Source organism: Sturnus vulgaris, chromosome 22, assembly GCF_052056855.1.
Source record: "Sturnus vulgaris isolate bStuVul1 chromosome 22, bStuVul1.hap1, whole genome shotgun sequence".
NCBI classification, from domain to species: Eukaryota; Metazoa; Chordata; class Aves; order Passeriformes; family Sturnidae; genus Sturnus; species Sturnus vulgaris.
The window spans coordinates 9,359,158-9,384,382 of record NC_142264.1 but is presented as its reverse complement, the minus strand read 5'-3'; the positions used below and the strand labels follow the sequence as shown (position 1 = coordinate 9,384,382).

Sequence of the window (25,225 nt, the reverse complement as noted above, 5' to 3'; positions counted from 1 at the left end):
GATTCCAGCCCAAATCCCACCATGGCCCAGCTGGTGGTCTTGGCTGTGATGCCACAGGATTATCCTGACCTCTTGACCTGCTCCAGGAGCAGCCTGAAGCATGTCCTGCATTGCCTTTTATCCCACAGGAGCTGCTTTGGGGGTGATTTCAGACCTGTGCAGCAGGGTCCTGCTGTGTCCTCTTGTCTTGTATCAGTTGTTTGACCTCACTGAGAGATGGGCTGGGCCACCTCTCTGAGCCCCTGAGTGCACAGTAAAGGGTCAGCAGTCCTGGTGGCACCTAAACAGAACCCAAGGATGATTTTGCTCAAGATAGGCGCATTTGATGAGAGCCTCATGCTGCTGGTTTTGGTGAGAGCTGTGGCCACCCACAGAGTACATCCCTCAATGCCAAGGACACTCTGGGTTCTGCTGCCAGCCCTGGGCTTGTGAACAAATGGGTTTTGTTCAGGTTTGCAGGAAGACTCAGTCCCCCAGAGTCCTTCCCAGCTAGCTCTCCATCTGGCATTGCTGGCCAGTCTGTCTGACCTTTAAATAAGGTGTGGGCACACAGGACTCACACTGCAGGAGCACAAAAAGCACTTTCTGCTTTCAGATGGTGACCCCACCCTTTTGGAAAACCTCCATGTTCATGGTTTATGTACCTCCATGTACCCACAGTTCAGCAGCAGATGGGATTGTGCTGGTCTGTGGGGGACAGGTGGGACTGCAGACAGTCAAGGCTGGTTTGGCTCCCCTGACCTGAGTGTGCAGTGTAAGAGCAGTGGTTGGAACTCTTGGTTGGCTTTCAGCAGGCACAACTGCTCTTGATCCCAGTTTCCTCCCAGGGAATTCAGGCCTCTTGGCAAACCCCAGGCCTGTGAATGCTGTGGGTGATACCAGGAGCCCACCCAGCTCTGTGACACTCCAGCAGGATCCCATCCCTTCCCTCTGATTCTGAAAGGGTGCAGGGATGGGCTGGCACAGCAGAGCTTTACCCCAGGGATGCCCTCAGATCACTGCAGCTTCCAGAGCCAGGGCTTGGCTATTTATTTGCTTGTGGTGGCTGTGAGTTTATTCAGCTGGTTTTTTGAACCCATGGGAAACTTCAGCATTGGAGTGTTGACTAGGTTAAGGATTTATATTCTGTTTTTAAGCTCTCCTACCTGACCTTTTGATGCCTCCTGGTTCTGGTGTTTTGAGAGACAGTGAGGATATCTATTGTTCAGTATAAATTATCTTTGTCATACTTCAGTAATCCCTTTTGTAAAGGTGAGGCTGCTGATCTTTCCTTCTGCATCATCTGTGTTGCCTTCTATGCCTTTTGATGAGGGAAGGAAGAAGCAAGAGCTCTATTCCTTACCTGCCTGGTATGTGGCCATGAATACAGGCAGTGCTGTAATGCTGATTCTAGTTTGTTTTATAGGTATTCCCACCTTTACCTTGAAAAAAATATTAGATATTTTTGAATATTAAATAATCTGGTATCATTAGCAAATGTTGTCACCTCACCAATCATCACCTTTACCTGATGATTTAGGAATACTGAGCACATCACACATTCACTGATACAGTGCCTAACAGCTGCAGGCAAACCCCACTGAAGCACCACCCTCTGTTTGCAAACATTTCTACATCAGATCTGTCAGGCAGTCATTCAGCCTGGGGTGCTTTATTCTGTGTAGTGATAACAGCAAGGTGGTTTTCATCCCTCTGTCTTGTCTTGTAGCTTCTGAACCTGCTGAATGGATTTCATGGAATCCCAGAATCTCCTGAGTTGGAAGGGACCCACGAGGATCCTTGAAGTGCAACTCCTGTTGAGCTGTATCCAGGTTTGGTACAAGGGTGGCAGGAAATCATCTCCAAGGTCCCTTCCAACCCAGCCCATTCTGGGATTTTGGGAAACCAGGAGGACACCCAGGGCAGCTCTGCCTGAGGGAGAGGCAGCCAGAACTGCTCCTGTGGCTGAGCAATGTGGCAGTGAATACATTGGGATTTAGAGTTTTCCCAAATGTTTCTAATGTTCCAGAACATGTTTTAAAACTTGTGTCAGGAGAGAGGACCTCAAGGCCAGCTAGGATTTGTCAGCTGCATCTGCAGGGTACTGGTGTGGGGAGCTTTTGGAGAGCCATGGCTTGAGCCAGTTGTGTCTGTGCTCCCTGCAGGCACCAAGTCTGAGAGAATTCCCATGCTGGGGAGAAATGCTTGCTCCAGCTGAGGCTGGAGGCAGGAACAGACTGGGATGAGGGAGGATGGATGGACAGGGGCTCAGATGTGAACTCCAGCCTGCAGTGACAGGACAAAGCAGATGTTTCCATGACTTGTGATCTGTAATACATGTTTAACTTCTCCCTTGTATCTGAACTGGTGAAGATAACAATTCTTCCCATTTGAGCACAAGTCAAGCATCCAGTTTATTGCAGGGCAAGAAAAATCTTGAACAAAAGCTTCCTTTTTATGTCCCATCATTATTGATGAATAATTTGTCACTGTAGAATGAGTCCATGCAACCAGTAACAATAATATGGTTTGGGGATTTCATGCTCTTAAAAATGTTTCTTTGTAAAATTTTTGCCTTGCCTGGGCTCTGCTGAATGATACTGTAATGCATTACTTATCATTTCAGTTTATGATAGTTATAAAATATTTAATCCTTTTTAATTATTATTCTTTATTTTAACATTACCGTGTTTATTCCCTGGGTGTGATAACCTTTTAATTAAACTTGCCTGGTGATTTTACAAGAAATGAGTGCTGATCTTTGTTGTTTTCTTGCCCATGTTCCCATTTTTAGCAATCTGTCGTTACCCCCTGGGGATGCACGAGGGGACCATCCGGGATGAGGACATCACTGCTTCCAGCCAGTGGTACGACTCCACAGGGCCCCAGTATGCACGGTGGGTTCACCTCTGACAACAGATTTATCCTTTTTTCCCCTAGATACCCAATATGTGGTTGAGGAAGAAGATCCCCCCCTCGCTTAAAACCTTGTTTGCTGTTTCCGTGTTCAATCTGGGCAGTGCACAGTGAAAGGCCAAGAGGCAATGGCAATGGTCACAGCTGTGATACAGGAAATTCTGGTTAAATATTAAGGGAAAAAAAAATCCTTCTCCATCAGAATGAAGTGGGGGCATGGGGACCCAGAGAGGTGGTGACTTGGAGCTGGCACTGCTGTGAGCAGGGGGTAGGACTGGAGACTCAGAGGTTGCCTCTGAGCCCCATCCTTCAGTCACTCTGTGAATAAATCTCCAAAGGATTTGTGATTTACAGGTCAGCCAGGGACAGTGCCCCTGGGATTCTTGTGGAGTGCTTTAAACTAAATCATAGGAAATCCTTTACAAGGATGAACTTTTCAACAGCATCCTATTGAGGAAATGGCCTGTGCTCACTCTGCCTCAAAAACCTCAGAAATGCAGTTAAGGAATTGTTAAGCAAGCAGCTAAATTATTTTCTTCATTGTCAAGGAGGTCTAGAGTCTTTATCATAAGCTTTGCTTTTAGGTTTGTTTTTTTTTTTAATCATTTTATTTCTCCCAAAGCTCTTAACTGATGATTCACAAAAGAGTTGCAAATGTGAGTTTCCTTAGAATTGTTTTTAGTGGTGATATCAACCATTCCTACAGCTTTGGTGCAACTCAGATAGGAATTTCAGGTTAACTGTGATACTTACGTTTTTATGATGAATTCAGGCAGTCCAAAATAATAAAATTCTCCTAGTGCTCAAATATTTTTTGTCTTGGTAGAGCACTGATGCTGTGTGCTGTATTTTAATAATGTTTGTGGGTCTGTTTGTTTAATAGGCCTGTGGGTCTGAAAGCTGGGAGATTTTTCCTCTGAGTATGGCTTATGTCCAGTGCTGCAAACACTTTGGGCATCTCTTGCCATCTGTTACCATCCTCTCTTTGCTGGGGCAGCTGGATGTCCACAGGGTGAAGGAATGAAGCTGACCTCATTTGCTTAGAGGTCAGAGCTGTCCCATGCAGATGTCTGTCCCTGCCACTTCAGTCACCTTTCCTGCCTTTTTTAGAGCTTCTTTTACTTGTTATTCCAGTGTAAGGAAGTCTTGCACAAACAGCTGACCAGCCAGAGATGAAAATATTCTCTGGCCTGAGCCTTGATCTTCAGTGTCTCCTCCTGGGTACCACTATGCCCTCACTGATCCCATCAGTTGGAGGTGGGGTAGCTGTTTGAAAGCCAAGGGCACTTCAAGGATTTGCTGTTGGTTAAGAAATCTCTGTTGCTAAAAAACCACACATTTTTGGTGTGCAGATAAATTTTTCACAACTGCAGCTCTCAAAATGTTCAGCTTAGGAGCAGAGACCTTCCCCCCACTCTCCTAGCAGCAACCTACACCAGCAGCTCTGCTGACTGCAGGAAATGTGAAATATGCATTGAAATGACCCAGAATAATTTCAAGCAGAGCTTTTCTCGCTGAAATGTATTTTTAAGGTGGTTCCTCTTTGAGCTTTTTAGAGCTACAGGAGGTGATCAAGCAGAAGTTCAGGCCTTACCATGTGGGGTTTAGGAGCAGTGAGGATGCACTTTAGCAGCAAGGTGCTACAGAGCAGCAGAGTTTTTCTGATCAATGTGGAAATTCATGTCTTGGGAAGAAATTACTCCAAGTAGTTAATGAAAGATATCTGGAACTGAGGAGCTGTTCTGCATGGGTCAAAACTGCCTGTAGGATTTGAGTCTCAACTGGTCATCATCCCAAAGGGCAGAGGTATTTGGTAGCCATTGCTGGTTTTGTTTCTTCCTCCCGGTCCTCAGAGTTCTGGGTGTTTCCTCAATTAGTCGTATGAAATCTGATTCTTTTTAATGCCTGTGATTTTCCCCCTCAGGTTACAGAGGGAAGAGGGGGATGGAGCCTGGTGCCCAGCTGGTTTGCTGGAGCCTGAAGATGTGCAGTTCCTGCAGATTGACCTGCACAAGCTGTTCTTCATCACCCTGGTGGGCACCCAGGGCCGGCACGCCCGCGCCACGGGCAAGGAGTTTGCCCGCGCCTACCGCATCGACTACAGCCGGAACGGGGAGCGCTGGATCTCCTGGAGGGACCGCCAGGGCACCAGGGTGAGCCTGGGGAGCTGGGTCTGCCTGGAACACTGCACTGTGCCAGGCACATCCTCCCCATCCTGCTTAGTGCATTGTGCTCCATCCTGGCTCTGCTGGAGCAGCGTGTTCTGTGCTTGCTGTGCATCAGCTGGTCTGACTTGGTTTGAAAGCCAGGTGTCTGCCAAGGAAGGCAGGAGCCTCTCTTGAAATGAAAAATGTAAAGCATATCCCTCAAAGTTATAATAATTTTGAAATTAAGGGGCTCTCAGGCAAAGATATGGGAATAGGAATAACAGTTCTTTACTAGGAAAATTAAAGTAGAAATCCAGTGTTACAAAGAGCAAACACAAAACACGGCCAGAGTGAGAATCCAAGGTGCCCCCGTCAGTCAGTCAGGGTTGGTGCAGTCCCATTCCATGGTGGCTGCATCCTCCTGCAGTGACAGATGTGGTTCTGCTGGAGCAGGGCTCCTGCACAAGGTGCAGTTTTCCTCCAAAGCTGCAGGGATGATGTGCAAGGCTCTGGTTTTCCTCTGGGATCCAGTGGGAAAAGGCTGCTCTGCTGTTCCAAATCTCCCCTTTGATCTGGGTAGGAAATGCTCGGCTCCTGCCCTGGCTGGAGCATCTCCCAATGGGATGATGGAATTTGATCAGCCCTGCCCTGGGACTGCATGGCCATGAACAGGAGAGATCTCCTGGAGGGAGGATGGGCTGTGGGGAAGATAAAGAACACTGCAACAGCTGGGTTAACAGCTGGAACATGAACAGAGGAGATCTCCCCCAGAGATCAGGATCACTGCCATAGCTGCTTTAACAGATGGGGACAGAATCCAGACTTTTGGGCACATCCTGTACTGCAACCTAAGACATGGTCTCATCCAGCAGTGCTGCAGCACTCCTGACGTGGGGAGCACTGGGATCAGCAGTGACCAGGACTGGAAACTGCTGCTGGGTTTGTCTCTCACACAACTGATTTGGGTTTTCTGGCCCTGCATGCTCAGGAGCAGCAGCTGCACTGTATGGAGATGCTACACAACTGGAACTCTGACACATCCACTCACACCTTCAGCCCCTCCTGCCTCTCTTCTCCCTCAGTGCTGCCCTGGGGGGTCTGCAGTGGGCAGGAGGTGACATGGCAGCACCCTCACACCCATCACCACGGGAGCAGCAGCAGCTTCTCAGTCTCAGACAGGGGGGTACAGGAGCATCACTCTGCAGCCCAAGAGCACAGCAGGGAGAATTTGCTGAGGCTGTTTCTCCTCCAGGTGATCGAAGGCAACACGGACACATACGATGTGGTGCTGAGGGACCTGCGGCCCCCCATCATCGCGCGCTTCGTGCGGCTGATCCCGGTCACCAGGGCGGCCATGACTGTCTGCATGAGGGTGGAGCTCTACGGCTGCGTGTGGCACGGTGAGCGCCCTGCACGGCCCTGGGGGGCTGCTCTGAAAGAAAAACCAGTGAGAGACTCCAAGTCAGAAATACAATTGAATAGGAAAAAAAAATACATGTATTAGTAAAAAAGAAAAGCACTGCCAGAGTCAGAATACAACGTGACACCTCGCTATAGAGTGGTGGGAGCAGTCCAGATGAAGTGTTCCTGTTCAAGTGGGGATCCTGTAGAAAGGTCTGGTAGCTCTTGGCCTCTGGAAACCAGTGGGTAAGGGCTGCTTGTTCTGTCCCAAAGCCCAGATTGTATCCGGGTGGGGATGCTTGGCTCCTCCCCCTGGGCAAAGCATCTCACGATGGGCTGATGTCATTCTAGGAGTCATGGATGGGTCCTTGATTGCCCATGAAACAGAAATGGCTCCTGGAGGGAGTTATCTATGAGTCATGATGGGCCCATTAACAGGAGATAGGCAAGGAAAACAGTGCCCCTACTGGTTTCAACAGCTCATGAAGATGGTGATAGAATGCAGACTTTTGGGCACATCTTTACACTGACACCTGGCTGGGGCTCCCTTCATCCCCACGTGTGCAGAGGGAGCCCCCAGCCCATGGAACTGCTCCTGTTGGTCCATGTGATAAATAAAAAGGTACATGGACACAGGTGACAGGAGGCTGCTCCTGTGTTTCTGAGGTGTGTGGCCTTCTTTTTTTAGATGGTTTGGCATCCTACAGCATCCCTGAAGGAGGGACAATAGCAGCTCCTGGCTTCCCCATTGTTTATCTGAATGACTCTACCTACGATGGCTACCATGAACGCAGGTGGGAGAAGTTGTCCTGTTCTCTGTCACTGTGCAAATTCTTTCCTACTCACCCTGTCACTGGTATCCGGTATCTCAAACACTTCTTCGTGCTTGTAGAATGTTGGAATGCTGGGTAACCATGTCTTTATATATTGATATCTGATGGTTTCAAGCTGGGCTGAGACAGTAGAGCTTGGATGTTTAAAAAAAAAAGTTTTTATGTACAGAGTAGGTGTTACACATAGCTGTCCAGCAATAATTTAGGAACCTGCTGGGGAGTGTCAGGGAGCTGCAGATGTAGGCACAAAACCCAACCTGCTTAGCCAGGACTCTTTATAACTACTTAACCTCTGCTTCATGTGCCTGACTGGCCTGGAAGCAGGAGTCTGCTCTTCCAGCTGTTAATCCTGGCTTGCAGTTCAAAGGCACGTGTACCTGTGCTCTAGTGACAGGAGGGCTCAGCTGGGATGGACTTACAGAGCCAAGGACTTGCAGAGGGGGTCAGAATTGTTCCACACTGGCATCTTTTACTCTGGAACAGTGCTAGAAAACTCTGAGGGGCTCTGCACCTTCACATAGGAGTGGAATGAGACAGGGTCCTGACAAAGAGTCCAATGATTTTCTCTTAGGAGCAATGCCAGAAATGATCCTGGTTAAACCTGGCTGTGGCTCATCAGCTGCCCATGGTCTCACTTTGTGCTTTCCTGCCTTTCTGTGCCTGCCTGCAGGACTCTCCCCAGAGCTTCCCCCAGCACAGGGTGGAGCAGTGCTCCTGCCATGCAGCTGCATGGTGAGATGCTGCAGTTCCAGCTGTTGGGAGAACACACAGTGTCATTTTCCAGAGTGTCTGTTTTTGTTCTCTAGAGGCTTTGCCTGTAACTCAGCTTTGCTGTTGATCCTTGACACCAGTGCAAAAACTTCTGCCTTTTCCCAAGCTGGGAATGACTCTAAAATCCCAGCCCAAACAACATCAAGTTGGTGCTGCATAAGATCAGTGAATGAGTCCTTGTTGAGGGTGGGTCAAGAGTAGGAAAACTGATGTTTTTCTTGTACCAGGGGAGAGATGCACATGGTTTCCCACTGGAACTCTGTACTGGTTTGAAAGCAAAACCACTGAGAGACTCCAAGTCAGAAATATAATTTAATAGGAAAAAGGAGAAAAAAATAAAATATATGCAATAGTAGAAAAGAAAAGCATCGCCAGAGTCAGAATACAACCTGACACCCTGCTAGTTAGGGTGGTGGGAGCAGTCCAGATGAAATGTTCTTGTTGAAGTGGGGATCCTGCAGAAAGGTCTGGGAGCTCTTGTCCTCTGGGATCCAGTGGGAAAAGGCTGCTCTGCTGTTCCCAATCTCCCCTTTGATCTGGGTAGGAAATGCTCGGCTCCTGCCCTGGCTGGAGCATCTCCCAATGGGATGATGGAATTTGATCAGCCCTGCCCTGGGACTGCATGGCCATGAACAGGAGAGATCTCCTGGAGGGAGGATGGGCTGTGGGCAAGATAAAGAACACTGCAACAGCTGGGTGAACAGCTGGAACATGAACAGAGGAGATCTCCCCCAGAGATCAGGATCACTGCCATACCTGCTTTAACACATGGAGATAAATCCAGACTTTTGGGCACATCTTTACAGTGTAAACTGGGACAAGCTCTGGCTGACTGTTGGTTCCCCATTGCCAGGCACCTGTATGGAGGGCTGGGCCAGCTCACAGATGGAGTGCTGGGGCTGGATGACTTCACCCAGAGCCACCAGTACCGTGTGTGGCCGGGCTATGACTACGTTGGCTGGAGGAACGAGAGCTTCAGCACGGGCGCGGTGGAAATGGAGTTCCAGTTTGACCGCCCACGGAACTTCACCTCCATGAAGGTAAATCAGCGTGGTCCCTCTCCACGGGGACAGGCTTTGGCTCTGGGGGCTTCCAGGTTGCCCCTTTTGGGCATTGAATGGATTGGAAGGGACCTTAAAGCTCATCTCGTTGCACCCTTTTCCACAGGCAGGGACACCTTCCCTAGACCAGGTTGCTCCAAGCCCTGTCCAACCTGGCCTTGAATACTCCTCCCAAAACAAGAGCATTCAGGAACTGCCTGACAGCAGAATTTGAGCAAGTTTTCCAGTGTAGAAAGATGAAGCAGGTGAGCACTTGCTTCTTCAGAGCTCAGACACTCCTTGCAGTATTTGGCTTGAAGGAATAAAAAGCAGACACCTGAAGCAGTGTTTAGGCAGCTGAGATGGATTTAGGATGTAGAATTTACTGACCCCTGAGGTAAAGGAATGTGGCTGTGCTTCCATTTTTGACCAAACATTTCTCTTGTGCTGTGGGAAGTTATTTGAACACGCAGGAAAAGCACGAGCTGAACTTTGAGTCTGTAGTAAACAGCAGGATCTTTTAAAAAGGTTTGGTGGCTTTTATTGTAGAGATTTCAAATGAAGGAGAACCCACCACATCCTTAAGTAAATTGTTTTGGTGGTTACTTACTCTGGTTTTATTTTGTCTATTTTTAACTTGCAACTGTTGGCTCTTTGCCTGCTTTTGCTGGCAAAAATAAGAGTCCTGCCTTCTCAGAAATCTTCTGCTTCTAAACCATGATTAAAGCACTCTCTTAATCTTTGCTTCAGTAAACTATGCTGGCAGGCTTCTCAATGCCTTCCCTGTGAGACCAAGGGTCATTTTTGGTGCTGTCACCCAATCCTTTCCTTCTTTGCTGATTACTCTTTTGGAGGCACAGAATCTGGATCTGCATGCAGGCTTTCCATCAAATTGCATAAAAGAATGGTACCAATTTCCTGCTTTTGGATGATTCCACTTTGTTTGTGAATCTTGTGATGGTATTAATCCTCCAAGCCAAGAGGGAGGGAGCCAGTGGTCATTAAGGCTTTGGGATCATGCTAAAAATCAGTTCCAAGTTATTAGTGTCCAGGATAAAAGTCCAGTGTGGAAAGCATCACTTAGATTTTGTCCCTGAGTTCACTACCCTTACATGAGTCAGTCCTTGAGATTATTTTAGGAAACTCCTTCCCATTTAGTTTATTTTATTGCTAGTGATTCTGCTGTCTCCCTCTGGTCATTGAAAAAAGTAGCAAATATTTTTGATTTAGGAATGCATTTTCCTCTTAGAAAAACAGAGAAGAATTTGTGCCTTTAAAATTTGTTAGACTGACTAGTTGATAACGTTTAATCAAATTAATATAATACACAAGCCCACACTATGCTAATTGGGAACAGATGCCTTCCAAAAAAACTGTCTTGTAAACACAACCATCCTGATAAACCAAACACATCAGATCATAAGAAGAGCTACTTCATCTAGCATCTAATTAAAAAGCTGTTCTGATTAGCATAAATTAATCTGTTTATTGAATGTTGCCTCCTTCAGCTTTGCATTTCTTTTGTACAGGCCAGGTGGTCTGTGAATAATTTTTGCTTCCTCTTAGCCATTAGCTTTATCCCAGTCCTCTGAGCTTTCCCAGTATCCCCTGGACATGAAAGTATTAAAAATAACTCTTAGCAACATTGCAACTGCATTGCATAGGCTTGCATGCTGAAACATTGGACTTGAGTAGATGTTTGCAATAGAAAATGTCTGTGTCAGTCCAGGATGGAAACACATCCAACTCCTGTCCAAATACGGCACAAATTGTATATTCCAGGCATCAGGCTTTCCTGCCTGCTTATGAATGACTGTTTCTCCTTACTGAATAATGTTGTCTAAGCTTCATCTGCTCCTAATTACATGCAAATACCCTCCTTTTGTCTTTTTGTTGCTTGTCAGGCTGGTTGCCCTCATTAGTGCTTCACTGCTTTTCACTGCAGGACCTGGCAGAGACCAAGCAATTAAGAAGGTTCAAGGCTGTAGGTGGTTTGGAAACTGTTGCTGTCACAGTGGCAAATACTCCACAGTCATTAGGAAACGATTCCTGGGGTCTCTGGGGGGTTTGGGCCATTGTGGCTGTGAGAGTGGGGCAGGCTGAGGGATACTGAAGACTTTGAGTCACCTTATTTCTTCTGGTTTCCTGGTCAGTGGCCGCAGTGCTGAGATACTGTGGTGCTGAGCTTCAGGTCTTTGTAACAGAACTCAGCCTGATGCTGAGCACCAGGAGAGGCTGATGGATGCAGGCTGAGGTGAAGGTTTTTCCTAAAACTCAGATCTTTCAAGGTATAATCAGAGCAGGTGTATGCCAGGGGAATATCTGCTTGGGTTTGTCCTGGTTTCTGGTTTTTGGAAAGAATTAGCTTAGACTGCAGCTGCTAAGAGTTTCTAAATGCTAAGAATTTTGGGACACAATTCTCATCTAATGGCAAAGATCAATTGTGATATGTCATAGCTCAGGCTGGTGCCTCAAAAGAGGGACCAAGGACAAAGAAATCCCTGGGATCCCTCATGCCAAGAGGGACAGAAGATGAATCCAAGAGCAGTATTATTGTCTGGGTCCTCCATGCCCTTCATTGCTCCACTCTTTCATTTCCAAATGGCTCTTATGTCATTGTTTCCACATTGGCCTCTGAGACTGGTTTCTGTGGGGGTTTTGGTGGGTTCAGTAGCTCATTTTTTAACATGGTTGTTACAGTTCACAGAGCACAATCTATGGGCTGTCCACTCCAGCTGTTGATCTTTGAGTAATATTTAAGCTGCAGCTTTGTCTAATCTAACTATAATTAATGATCAGATTGTTACATACAAGTTTCACTACAATCCGTCTTTACTATTATTAATTATCAGATTATTAACTCCAGGGTTCACTCTAATCCATTTTTGACTTGCAGAACAGAGCCACGTAGTTCAGATAAAGTTCAACTTGTGTCCTAACAATTCCAGCTACTTAGGTCAAGCAATTCAAGTAATACCAAATTTTTAACACTAAGAGTTTAGGTGTGTTTTTTCTTTCCCTTCTTAGGTTAAATATTCAAACACAATAGGTCTGCAAGGTTTTAGATTATTACAGGATTTGCTTGATTGGTTTTTACATGGGCCTTTGAAGCCTGCCAGAATCTGACCATTAATTTAGCTTTTGCAGGTAAAATTCAGAGCTGTTTCAGAGCAGCTTTTTGCCCAGTGTTCTCATTGCACACTGGAAGAAGTCACTCATTGTGCATTCATACAGGGAGATACTGGGAATGGATTTAGGTAAATCTCCTCTCTGATGGATCTGTTCTCCTCTCCCCAGGTGCACTGTAACAACATGTTTTCCAAGGGGGTGAAGATCTTCCAGAGGGTGGAGTGTCTGTTCAAACCCCGCCTGATTGCAGACTGGGAGCCCGAGCCCGTGGGGGTGGCCACGGTCCTGGATGACAAAAACCCCAGTGCCAGGTTTGTGACTGTGCCCCTGCAGCAGCGCGTGGGCAAGGCCATCCTGTGCCGCTTCTACTTTGCTGACACCTGGATGATGATGAGCGAGATTTCCTTCCAGTCAGGTGAGTGCTCCTGCAGTCAGGCAGACCTGGGGAAGCACAGGGAGCAGAAGAGTTGGAGTGGGAGTGCAGGACATGTGGGGTGACAGGAGAGTGGCACTGTGGCCGCACAGTGGGAGCGAGGAGGTTCTACAGGCACTGGGAGGGCAGTGAAGGTCCAGTGGGTGCTGTCCAGACTGGTACTGATGCACATGAGCAGAAGCACGACCAGGGCAACCAAAAATTGGACTATAGAGCAGTTTTGAAACAGATCACAGAATGTCCTGAGCTGGAAGTGACCCACCAGGATCACCCAGGGCAGCCCCTGTCCCTGCCCAGCCCCCCCAACAATCCCAGCCTGTCCATCCCTGGCAGCGCTGTCCAAACGCTCCTGGAGCTCTGGCAGCCTCGGGGCCGTGCCCATTCCCTGGGGAGCCTGGGCAGTGCCCAGCACCCTCTGGGGGAAGAACCTTGCCCTGAGCTCCAGCCTGACCCTGACACAGCTCCAGCTGTTTCCTTGAGTCCTGTCCCTGGTCACCAGAGTGAAGAGATCAGTACCTGCCTCCACTTCCCCAGCTTCCTGCTGACTATGACATTGATTTTTGTTTTTCTTTACTAAGTGTTTTGTTAGGAATAATACAAGTATATCTAGAGATTATGAGATCAAATTTAGCAGATTATTAAAAAACAGAGGCTGGCTTTTTTTTCCTTAAGTCTTAACTATGATGTAGAAATCAATGCCATGAGGTGCTTTAAAAGGCTCTGGAGGGAAAAGGACAAAAGTCTTGGAGAAAACCACCAGGGCTGACAGGGAAAGGTGTGGCTGTAGCTTTCTACTCCAAAGTCTCTGTTCAGCTGTAGTGAGAGGACATTCCTGGGGGAGGAATTCCCTGGGTGCTGTGTGTTGCTTACCTTGCAGACAGCAGCCCCTCCTGTTCCTGATCTGCTGCCTGAACCCCAGCCCCATCCTGCTGGGGTTAGGATTGCAGGGATGGTGGCAGGAGCAGGGAGGTTTTGTTGGGCTGACACACTCCCTTTCCTTCCACAGACATGGAGAGTGTGAATCCCAGTTTTGTTACGGTAGCCACAAGCACCACAGATCTCCTGGAAACAGAGCACAACGTTACTGAGGGCACCTGGGGTAAGGACTCCTGCCCCTTGGCCATGCCAAGGACTCAAGTGTTGGGGAATTTCACAGGAACATCCCAGTTAACATTGTCTTTCCCTCCATTTCTGGAGATCTGGGGATAGGCTGGTCAGTGCCTCTTGCACGGGGCAGCATGTGACAGTCCCCTGAGCCTCAGCTGGCCAGGACTGCCTCAGAACATGAACTGGAGACTTAATGTGGAGCCAGTGAAACTCTGAGCACTGTCTGCTCTAGGATGGATCCACTGCAGGAATCTGTTCTGCTCACAGCAATCTTTGATTGCAGAAGTTCTCTGCACAGTTCTTAGCTCTTTGAGCCTCCAAAATGAGAATTTCTGGTAAGAGCAAAATGTGAATGCAGCTGGTGTTAATGTTCAGGGAGCTGCCCAAGATGTTTTCTCTACCAGACTGTAGGAAGTTGGCTGGCACAGAAAACATCTGGTGCTTTAACCCCAGATTCTCCTTCTCTGTGATTGCAGGAACCACATCTTCTGTAACCAGCACCTGGATAGGGGAGAAGGCAGATGACTCCAACACCTCCATCCTCGTGGGCTGCCTTGTGGCTATTATTCTGCTGCTCCTGATGATTATAATAATCATTCTTTGGAAGCAGTATGTTCAGAAGAGGTTGGAAAAGGTAATACAATGGGGCTATTATGTAGACACAAGTCCAGAACTCATCATTAACCCTAATGAGCTCAGAACTATGTGAAAAGCACTGGGTTTCCCCAGCTCCACGGAGTAGCTAAAGCTGATCTCACAGCAGGGGAGGATGCCAGCCCTGTCCAAGATATTACTGGAAGTTGCTGTGGTTGCAGCCAAGGCATTACTTAACAACTGAGCATTGCCTCAGTGTTTTGGGTTTTTTTTGCCCTCTCCTGTGCAGGCCCCACGTCGAATCCTGGAGGAGGATGCCACTGTTCGCCTCTCCTTCTACAGCTACACCATTGCCAACAACCAGACCCAGATCCACCAGTCAAATCCCACCTATGAACGTGCTTTCCCACTGGATTTGGAATATCACCAGCCAGCCACACTGCTCCAAAAGCTTCCAGAGCTCTCCCAAAGTGCAGAGGATTCAGGTAACATCATCAGCCTCCAGAAGCTGCATGTTTTTTTCTTTTATTATCAGTGTCTAAGTTGCCATATTTGACTCCTGTGCAATGCAATAACCAGGGAGCTCAGGCAGTATTGTGGAACAGTGGCACTTCTTGGCATGGAACTGTGACAGCTGGAGCAGCAGTCCCACTAGAGGGTGGTGGCCTTTTATTGTTTTATTTGAAGATTGTTTATGTATTACCCAGGTCATCTTTTAGCAGCTGGTTTGGGCAGTCACACTAATCATGTTATTTGTGGAGATGCTGCCTGCAGTACTCTTGGGAGACCTTTGACACCTTTTTCTGCAGCTAGGGCTCTTTGAAATTCCTGTAGAAAAATCAGAAGGAAATAGAGCAGGGAATTGTCCGTGGTATCCTGGCTTCCAGCCCCCAGGGAGCTTTTGGACCCACACAGAAGGGAATGTTTCCAACAGTGTTTTGTACTCAGTGAAGGCAGTGCTGCATTCCTCACACTGACAAGTTGCTAAGATCCAGCATTATTCTACACAGGGAGACTGATTGGATTGAGCCAGGGTGTGAATTTGAAGCAGAACAAATGTTCTGTGTAATACTGACCCTACAGGGAGTTAATTCTAAAGCATTAGCCCATATTTATGTGAATAAGCTGTAAGAAGGAGAGGAGCTTGCTACCACAGGACATGGGAAATGGAAACCTCGATGAGCTCTTGTTGCAGGAGGGAATTCAGAGCAAGTCTGACGTTTCAAACAACGTCCCTGCGTCAGGTAATGGGAACTGAGTGTACTTAGGATGAATCAGAAACACAAAATCACTTCAGGCTCACCTCCCTGTCTGGACAAGACCTGTAGCTCTCATGGCTGGCTAGAACAGGCTGTGTTGAGCAGGAATTTGCTGGCAGCTCCCAGGTATTTTTCTGGTTAAGCAGAGCAGTGTCTCCGTGTAGGTGTCCCTCAGTACAAGGCAGCAGGTGGCCAAATTCCCAGAGCTGTGGGACTGGGAGGAGTGGAAACTGGGACATGCTGGTTCTGAGGGAGGGAGTGTGTGACTCACCTGCCTTTGGCTCCTTTCAGTGTGCAGTGGGGACTATGCTGAGCCCGACCTGACCAAGTCCACCCCTCACCAAGGCTTCCAGAACAACGTCCCCCACTATGCAGAGACCGACATCGTGCACCTGCAGGGGGTGACTGGCAACAACATGTACGCAGTGCCAGCCCTGACCGTGGACTCCCTGACCAAGAAGGACATCTCCGTGGGGGAGTTCCCCCGGCAGCAGCTGCGCCTCAAGGAGAAGCTGGGGGAAGGACAGTTTGGAGAGGTACAGCCATTCTTGTCCTCCAGCAGAAAGGAGGTGCCTGTGTCCTGGTCTGAAAGCCAGGTGTCTGCCAAGAAGGCAGGAGCCTCTCTTGAAATGAAAATTGTAAAGTGTCTCCCTTTAAGTTATAATTTTGAAATTAAGAGGCTCTCAGGCAATAGGAATAACAGTTCTTTACTAGGAAAATTAAAACAGAAATCCAGTATTACAGAGAACAAACACAAAACACGGCCAGAGTGAGAATCCAAGGTGCCCCCGTCAGTCAGTCAGGGTTGGTGCAGTCCCATTCCATGGTGGCTGCATCCTCCTGCAGTGACAGATGTGGTTCTGCTGGAGCAGGGCTCCTGCACAAGGTGCAGTTTTCCTCCAAAGCTGCAGGGATGATGTGCAAGGCTCTGGTTTTCCTCTGGGATCCAGTGGGAAAAGGCTGCTCTGCTGTTCCAAATCTCCCCTTTGATCTGGGTAGGAAATGCTCGGCTCCTGCCCTGGCTGGAGCATCTCCCAATGGGATGATGGAATTTGATCAGCCCTGCCCTGGGACTGCATGGCCATGAACAGGAGAGATCTCCTGGAGGGAGGATGGGCTGTGGGCAAGATAAAGAACACTGCAACAGCTGGGTTAACAGCTGGAACATGAACAGAGGAGATCTCCCCCAGAGATCAGGATCACTGCCATAGCTGCTTTAACAGATGGGGACAGAATCCAGACTTTTGGGCACATCCTGTACTGCAACCTAAGACACTCTGGCAGATACAAATCTTCTACTCCCTTCGACAAACAATTTGAAATAATGTCACAAATTACAAGAAAAAGTCTAAATTAACTAAACTTTAAAAATATTAATTTGCATTAACAATTTAATGCATTTAAAAAAACACTTCAAATTAAACAATAATTCTTAATTCATATTTTAATTGCATATAAATTAACTTTAAGTGATATGATTTAAGTTTCAAAACCTGCAATCAATTTAGTTATTGTAATAAACTTAGTTATTATAAAAATAACATTTATTTTAAAGTCCCATAGTATTTCAACGCTGAAAACACATTATTGTAACAGTTTGTATTAAAATAAAATTATGCCAATAGTCTAATTTATTTAAACAACTATGTATTTCCTCTAACATTAACAGTTAAAACACAAATTTTACATAGTTCTTTATAAGTAATCTCATTAATTATTCGACTTTAATAGCTTCTTTTGTAATTTCTAAAAATGTTCATCCTTCTCACAACCCCAACTCTATATATTGCCAAGCCTACTATTTATATATTTAGTCCTCATATATGACCACAATTAATAAGTTTAAATCTTTAACTACTTACTAATCTCCTATGTAACTAATAACTTAGTTAAAAACTTTAAACCAAAACCATCCAATATTATTCTAACTAAAAGTACTTTCTAATTTTTAAACTATAATTACAAGCAAACCAGTTTTCTTCATTAAATTTTTTTAAGTTTCTAATTCCTGAGTGGGACTGAGGGGTCTGCATTCCAGTGTTGTAGTTAAAATGTGTGTTTGCCCTTGTGGAAAGCTGCTATTCCCAGGCTAAGCCTGAGCCTTGTGCAGCTGTGAGGCTTTGCTTGGTACCCCTGGGGTCTTTAGCAACAGATGAACTTGGAAACGTCTTCTGTTTGCTGTCTGTATCTCTGGTAATTCCCACCTGGGGTTGGGAATTCAGACTTTGACATCTTCCATGGACATCTCAAACGTGATGGCTGCCACCCACCTTTAGATCTGTGTGTTTGGAAACTCTTCCCAGTCCAGGTGGAGGTTCTGGGGGTGCTCTGCACACTGACCCAAGCAAGGACAGACGTTTCCCAAGCACTGTGGCAGCCTCGTGTTTTCTGCCATTGCTGCTTGCTCAAGCCCCACTTTGTCAGCAGCCTCAGGCAGAATGATGCACACCTCTGTCATCTGCCAAGCTTTCCCTTTGCTCCTTGAGCTCCTTTCAAGCTGTCAACATTTTCACCTTGCCTTTTCTTCTCTCCCTGCTTCATTTTCACACCATCTGTAGCTCCATCCTGAGCAGGTCTTTCCCTCTCCTGCTCTCACTTTTTCACTGTCTTTTTTCTTCTCAGGTTTTATTCACTCAGAGTCTTAAACTGTTTCTCTATTACATTTTGGCAACCACAGTCCTTCACTGACTGCTTTCTGCTCTGTGATATGATCTTCTTTGTGGTTCCTCCATTCTGACACCCCACCTTCCCTACCCCAGCCCCTTTCCTGTCTCCTCACTTCTTTCTGGCTCACTGTTTTCTGGGGAGATGCTGACACCTTCAGCCTCCTCACCTGGCTGCCAGTGCAGCCCTTTCTGCTGTTGTCTGCATCCTGTTCTGTGCTCCAAAAGTAGGACAGAGAGGATTTTCTCACTGGTTTGCTTCTGGTTTCTCCTTTCCTCTCATATTGTCCTAATAAGTGTAATAACTCCTCCTCTGTATTGACTGGAGATAGTTCTCCCATCTCCGTTTTCCTTGAGGATGGATTCAGAGCCTGTTCCTTTCCATTTGCTCTTTTGCAAATATGCTGCACTACATTTTCCTGTCTCTCCTTCTCACCTCCTTAGTCTTTCCCAAACTGGCCATGACATGCTCTGTGTTCCTAGAAACAGGGCTCATTGCTTCTTCAAGTCTCTACTTTTCCTTCCTTTCAGCCTTGTGTGTTCCTTTCTCCCAAGGCAGCACCACCACCCTTCCCTGGTGACACATCACCTCAGAATTGTCTGTGCTCAGTCCTGTGGCTCTTCCCTGTCCCAGGTGTCATGACTGTCCTTTCCCCACAGCAGATCCATTCTCTGTGGGACTGCAGCAGCATCTTTGTACCTTCATTCCCGTTCTGCAGGTTTGTCCCATTTTCCCCTCACCATGCTTGTGACATAAGTTCTTGCTGCTTTCTTCATGCAAAATTCATTATGTTCCTATAATACATTCCCCTCACTGCTGCAAGTCTTTGACACATCCAGTCCTCTCTTCTTTTCCAGTCCTTTTCCCTATCCACACTCTCAGGTCTGTTTGCTTTCCCCACCCAGTTCTCCATTTGGATGCACATTCTGGTAACCTCTTAAGCAAGTGTCTTGTCACCCCTTCTTGTACAGCCCTGGCAGTAATTTTATATCATTAATCATTAATTTATTGGAAGAAATTTGGAATTGTGTATAGTCATTAGAGTATTTATCTATTTATCTCTGAATGTACTTACAGGTGAGGTGTTCATATCAGGGACACACATGCACACACTTTTTTTTTTTTTTTTCCCTGGAATTTGAGGATTTTGAAAAACTGACTGTTGTTCTTGGGTACTTCTCAGTGAAGTCTGAGCAATGCCTCAAGCCAGGCCATGGTTTGATTGGGGTTGTGAGAGGTGCTTTAGTGCAGATCAGCCACATCCAGGCTCAGGGGCCTTTCTGAACATCCCCAGTAGGTGCTGGGGGAACTGGGCTGCCCCAGGCTGCTGCAGTAAACCCAGTGTGTTGGGGACTCACCTGGCTTTGATCTCTGTGTGCTCCTGTGTCTTGGACTATGTCCTGGACATGTTGTGTCAGGTTCTAGGGCCAACCCTGGGGTCATTTCTGATCACAGCTGTGTCACCTTTGCCAGGTCATTCACTTGTTCATTCAGCAGTGACCTGGCTGTGATGTTTTCCTCTGTTTTTCTGCCTGTTTGTGTGCTCTAACAGCTGTCTCTGCCTTCTGCCCTGCAGGTGCATCTCTGTGAAGCTGATGGCCTGCTGGAATTCCTGGGAGTCTCATCCTCAGAATTCACTCACCAGCCAGTTCTTGTGGCAGTGAAAATGCTGAGATCAGATGTCAACAAAACAGCCAGGTAAGTGCACCTGGGGAGGAAAGCAGATACTCCCCAAGCACAGGCTAACCCTGGGGACTGCTGTGTGTATTCCATGTGTTCATGGAAGGAGCAGGATACAGCAGGGAGTGGGGGTTAGGGGAAGCTGGAATATCAGCCTGAAATGCTGCATTAATCCTGCTGCTGGGAGAGGTCAGCCTTGAACATGAGCTCACACTTGTGTGTGCAAAGTGTAAATTAATCTGAACTGAGAACACACCACTTGTGCTGTCCTCAGACAAAGGAACAGTTTATGATTCAAAGGTGTTTTCTGTCTTACAAGGAATGATTTCCTGAAGGAGATCAAGATCATGTCCCGGCTGAAGAACCCCAACATCATCCGGCTGCTGGGTGTGTGTGTGAGGGACGACCCCCTGTGCATGATAACAGAGTACATGGAGAATGGAGACCTCAACCAGTTCCTGTCCCACAGGGAGATCTACAGCAAATTTGCCATTTCAAACAACATCCCCTGTGTCACGTAAGAGAAGCTGCCTCTCTTGTTGGGATAAATCAGAATACAGAGCTGCCAGTTTTATCTGCTGTGCCATTGCCATGGCACATGGATGCCAGTCCTGCTTGGTGTGGGGTTGTTCCTGAGGCCTCTGGAGCTCTGTGTAGCCCTGAAGTGTCCCTGGCAGAGCTGTTCTGGTCACAGAGACCGTCTTTGATGTATTTGTTGAGGTGACCATCTCTTTGTTAGTGGGCTTGCATCAAATATTTCAGTGATGTGAAAATCAGTTGCGTTCCAGCAAGAATTTTGGGATGAACATCAAGAACGTCTCTTAGGCTTTTAAGAAGGTTCATATGTTCTCTGGTGTCCAAAAAATATTGCATGAGAGGAGCTGAGTGTGGAGCTTCAGTAAGGAGAAGATTTCATCAGCCAGCAGAAGGAGAATGTTTGGCAAAGAAAAGCACTTTTTGTCAGAAGTGGCACTTGTCTCCCTCCTCAATGGAAGGATTAAATCTGCCATAAAAGCATCTCTGCTATTGCAGAAATGCTTTCCTCAGAGGAAAGCTTGATAAGGAGCCTTGCACTGACCAGGAGCTGCAGCATTGCTGAGCCTTTGGAGTGTTCCTGCCCAAAGGATTGCTTGGATTTGTGGTGCAGGCAGAGCAAGCTCTGATGTGCAGGACAGGAGGTGGCTGGGTCTCACTGTGGCCAGACAACAGCAGCCTTGCTGCCAGGACCTGTCAGTGGTCCTGTCAGGAGTGTTAACCTGGTGTCCTGCACTCAGGACATGCCAGGAGCTTTACTGACCTCTACAAAAAAATACAAACTGTGAGCAGTTGATCAGATGTGTTCTGAGGAGCACTTGGTCGTGTGAAGCATTTGAGCATCAGCAGTGGGAAACAAGCTGAGCAGCACAGAGCAATAGTGTGGGAAGAATGCTGAGAGTCTGATGGTCCAAACTCTGTCTGTGTATTAGCTTTATTTATCCTTTATTAGCTTTATTAATCCTATCTTCATTCAGCTAATGGAGGAATTAAAATTAGATGGAAAATGCATGTTTCTATTTTCAATAATGTTTAGCATATTTAAAACCAAGTCAACTCTCTTTAATGTGAAGTGGCACACTTATGTTAATATAAGCATATTTATTTATATTGAATAGTGGTGTTGTTTAAAATATCAGGCTAAGTGGTTTTTAAGATATGAGATTCTGAGCTTAATTTTTCATGTCTCTCTGCAAAAAGTTGGTGCTTTGATGCATGAACTCTTTGAAAATCTCAAGATTAATGTTTGATATTGTAAAAAACCATAAATCTAAAGGATGTCAGGTTGTGAAGGCCTGAATTTCAGGGACAGCCTGTCTGCTCCTGCTTAGTCAGCCCAGGATCTTGGCTGTTCATGCCCTGGAACGAGACAGGTTAGTTCCACTGTGATGGCAGAAAATAAAACAGCAGGTCACTAACACATCAAATGCAATAAAGCCTTGAGTGTGGGGAAAGTCCACTGATTTTTCTTTGTTCTATTTTCCTTCACTGCAGCCACTCCAACCTGCTGTACATGGCCACCCAGATCGCCTCAGGGATGAAGTACTTGGCATCTCTGAACTTTGTGCACAGGGATCTGGCAACTCGTAACTGCCTGGTGGGGAACAACTACACCATCAAGATTGCAGATTTTGGCATGAGCAGGAACCTTTACAGTGGGGATTACTACAGGATCCAGGGCAGGGCTGTGCTGCCCATCCGTTGGATGGCCTGGGAAAGCATCCTGCTGGTAGGCACTGCACAAAGCCTCTGTTTCTTTCTTTCTTCCTCTGCTCTTCACTGTACCCCTGCAGCAGTGGCACAGCTGTGTGCCAGCCAATCTCCACCAATATCTGTGCTGCACATGGCCCCTGGTGAGAAATCCATGGGGCTGTGCTGGGCATAACTCATATCCTGGGAAAGGAGAATGCCCTTTAATACAGAATGTGATGGAATGGTTTGGGTTGGAAGGACCTTAAAGCTCATCCCATTCCACCTCCTGCCATGGCAGGGACCCCTCCCACTGTCCCAGGCTGCTCCAAGCCCCAATGTCCAACCTGGCCTTGGGCACTGCCAGGGATCCAGGGGCAGCCACAGCTGCTCTGGGCACCCTGTGCCAGGGCCTGCCCACCCTGCCAGGGAACAATTCCTGCCCAATATCCCATCCAGCCCTGCCCTCTGGCACTGGGAGCCATTCCCTGTGTCCTGGCACTCCAGACCCCTGTAAATTTTCTCTCTCCATGTTTCTTGCCAGCCCCTCAGGCTCTGCAAGACCACACTGAGCTCACTCCAAAACTTCTCCTCACCAGGTGAACAATCTCAGCTGTCTCAGCCTTTCCTCCCAGCAGAGCTGCTCCATCCTCTGATCCCCCAGTGCCTCCTCTGGATCTCTCCAGCAGCTCCAGCTCCTTCCTGTGCTGGTTCCAGGGCTGGGGCAGCTCTGCAGGTGGGGTCTCACCTGAGCCCAGGGGCAGAGGGGCAGAATCCCCCCTCCCCTGCTGCCCACGCTGGGCTCAGCCCAGGGCAGGGGGTTCAGGGCTGGGGCAGGTCCAGCTCTCCCCCACAGCACCCCCAGGTCCCTCTCCCAGGGCTGCTCCATCTGCTCATCCCAGCCTGGGCTGATCCCAGGGCAGCTCCAGCACTGGTGACACCTCCTGAGGTTCCTGTGGCCACTGCTCGAGCCTGTCCAGGTCTCTCTGGATGGCATCACATCCCTCAGGCCCCATCTGAATGCCTGGCATTCCTGCTGGAATTTGAAGGAAGTTGCCTTTCTCTGCTTTTTCCCCCAGCTGAGAGGGGCAGGGACTGAACCACAAGAGTTTCAAGTGCCAGGTCTGGTTTGAGGCTATGGGGTTTTCTTCACATTTAAGGGTCCTGCTGTCTCCCCTCAGGATGTTGTTCCACAGCCCAAATACATCCAGTCTGGAGGACATTTAACCAAATATTTTTTCTTGTAGTAGTTGGTGAATTGCTTTCTTACAACATGCTCTTCAAGTGCACAGAAAAATTGTAGTTACCTCTGCTGTAGGGGCTGCCTGGCCCAAGCTCTCTGAAATCCACCCTCTCTTCCTGGTTATGGCTGCATCTAAACCATAAATCATCTAAACACAAATCACCATCTTCCCCATGTGAACATCTTCCAAACCCTGACAGACTGCAAGGGTTGCCAGATAAGCCTGGGTGAAATGGGGCTGGGAGGTTTTCTGCCCAAACAGGCCCTCCAGCTCCTCAAGTGTTTTGTGTTATTTTCTGAGCATCCTTCTTTTTACTTCTCCAGAAACACATTGTTCCAAACACAGCCAGTCTGGGCACATTTTTTGAAGACAGAAAACGGGGACAACAAGAACATTGTCACTGGCTTCTTACATGTGCAAAAATCAAAATTATCTTGGGCCTTTCTCTAAGAGTCTGGAGTCTACTCTGGCTCTGCTTCCACCCTGAGGGCTTTGCTTCCCTTTCAAAGGCTTTTCTGTGAGCTCTGCTGTTTTGGGTGGAGGTAGGCAGTGACTATACCCCCTCCATCAGTTTATTTTATTCTGTTCAAACAGGCTGTCTCAGGAGGCACAGAAGTCTCTGGCCTTCTCTGGGACCTGCTCCCTGTTACAAAACTTTGCCCCTGTGAAAACTGCACCTTCTTAGGGCTTGTGAGACCCCCCAGGTGCTGCTGCTGCCCTACAAACAGCCCTGTGTGTGTGCAGCTCACCTCTGGCTCCTTTTGGAGCATTTCCCCAGGTGCATCCTTGTGCTGAGCTACAGAGGGTGCAGACTGAAAGGATTTTACTGAATGGGCACCTGAACTGATCCTCTCTGTCCACAGGGCAAGTTCACCACAGCCAGTGATGTGTGGGCATTTGGGGTGACCCTGTGGGAGATGTTTGTGCTGTGCAAGGAGCAGCCCTACAGCCTCCTGACGGACGAGCAGGTCATCGAGAACACGGGGGAGTTCTTCAGGAGCCAGGGCAGGCAGGTGAGCAACCCAAAGGCTCTGCCTTCACTCAGCCTCTCCCATCCTGGGGCATGTGCCCAGGCTCTCCCTGCTGCCCTCACCTCCTCTGCAGCAGCCTCTGCTTCCACTCAGCTTCTCACCCGTGTCCTGCCTTTTTCTGGGCTCACTGCATCAGTTTTCCTCTCCTGGAGTCCCACTGGAAGAATCCCTCAGCCCTGTCCTGCTTATTTCCTGTCCTAAACCACTTCACTCTGTCCTGCCTTCAGCTTTTCCAGGCTGTCCCACACAATCCTCTCTCTCCTTCCCTCCAGCATTGCCTCTGGAAGATGAGGAAGCAGGAGGGACTTGTGGTGGGAAGGAGCAGTTGTTAGTTCCCAGATTAGATTCTCCCTGTAGTATCTCCACACGTGCCAAGAAGCCTTTGGCCCTCTCCAGCTGCTGAAGGGCTTTTGTGTTCTTTTGTCCCCACTGCTGCTGCCCTCAATAGATCCCAGTGATGGTGCAGGACACTCCAGCTCCTCAGTACCCAAAGCTGTGGAGTGTGTTCAGAACAGTTCCCCCCAAAACTCACCTTTACCACCAGAGAATTAAGGGAAATAAAATGATGAAGGGTTTACTCACCATCTCCCAAATACCTGTGATTAGCCAGGAACCTAAAATAAGTGAGCCTAAGAAATGAGAGGGAGAATGAAATCATTCTGCCAAGCTGTGCTGTAGATAAGCTCTAAAAGGTGTTTTTTCTGTCTCTGCTAACAAGCTGTCACGATGCTTAGAAACCTTCATGGGTTATCTACGGTGAGTTTAAAGTACTTG

At 47.6% G+C, this 25,225-nt stretch overlaps 1 protein-coding gene across 4 annotated transcripts in view; it reads left to right on the top strand.

The window, feature by feature from the left end:
- The window catches only part of LOC106855947 (discoidin domain-containing receptor 2-like), a 55,695-nt gene that overhangs the window by 27,896 nt on the left and 2,574 nt on the right, over positions 1 to 25,225 (top strand). For 3 of the 4 annotated variants that reach the window (XM_088177266.1, XM_088177268.1, XM_088177267.1), the window contains exons 3-16: positions 2,774 to 2,876; positions 4,820 to 5,048; positions 6,295 to 6,442; positions 7,132 to 7,237; positions 8,901 to 9,087; positions 12,385 to 12,631; positions 13,656 to 13,748; positions 14,233 to 14,390; positions 14,640 to 14,835; positions 15,901 to 16,145; positions 19,850 to 19,971; positions 20,273 to 20,470; positions 21,982 to 22,216; positions 24,284 to 24,433. In XM_088177266.1, coding sequence (XP_088033392.1) covers positions 2,774 to 2,876; positions 4,820 to 5,048; positions 6,295 to 6,442; positions 7,132 to 7,237; positions 8,901 to 9,087; positions 12,385 to 12,631; positions 13,656 to 13,748; positions 14,233 to 14,390; positions 14,640 to 14,835; positions 15,901 to 16,145; positions 19,850 to 19,971; positions 20,273 to 20,470; positions 21,982 to 22,216; positions 24,284 to 24,433 — 2,417 coding nt within the window. Of the gene's footprint in view, positions 1 to 2,773; positions 2,877 to 4,819; positions 5,049 to 6,294; positions 6,443 to 7,131; positions 7,238 to 8,900; positions 9,088 to 12,384; positions 12,632 to 13,655; positions 13,749 to 14,232; positions 14,391 to 14,639; positions 14,836 to 15,900; positions 16,146 to 19,849; positions 19,972 to 20,272; positions 20,471 to 21,981; positions 22,217 to 24,283; positions 24,434 to 25,169; positions 25,208 to 25,225 lie in introns of all 4 variants that reach the window. The other variant, XM_088177269.1, reaches the window with a different exon arrangement.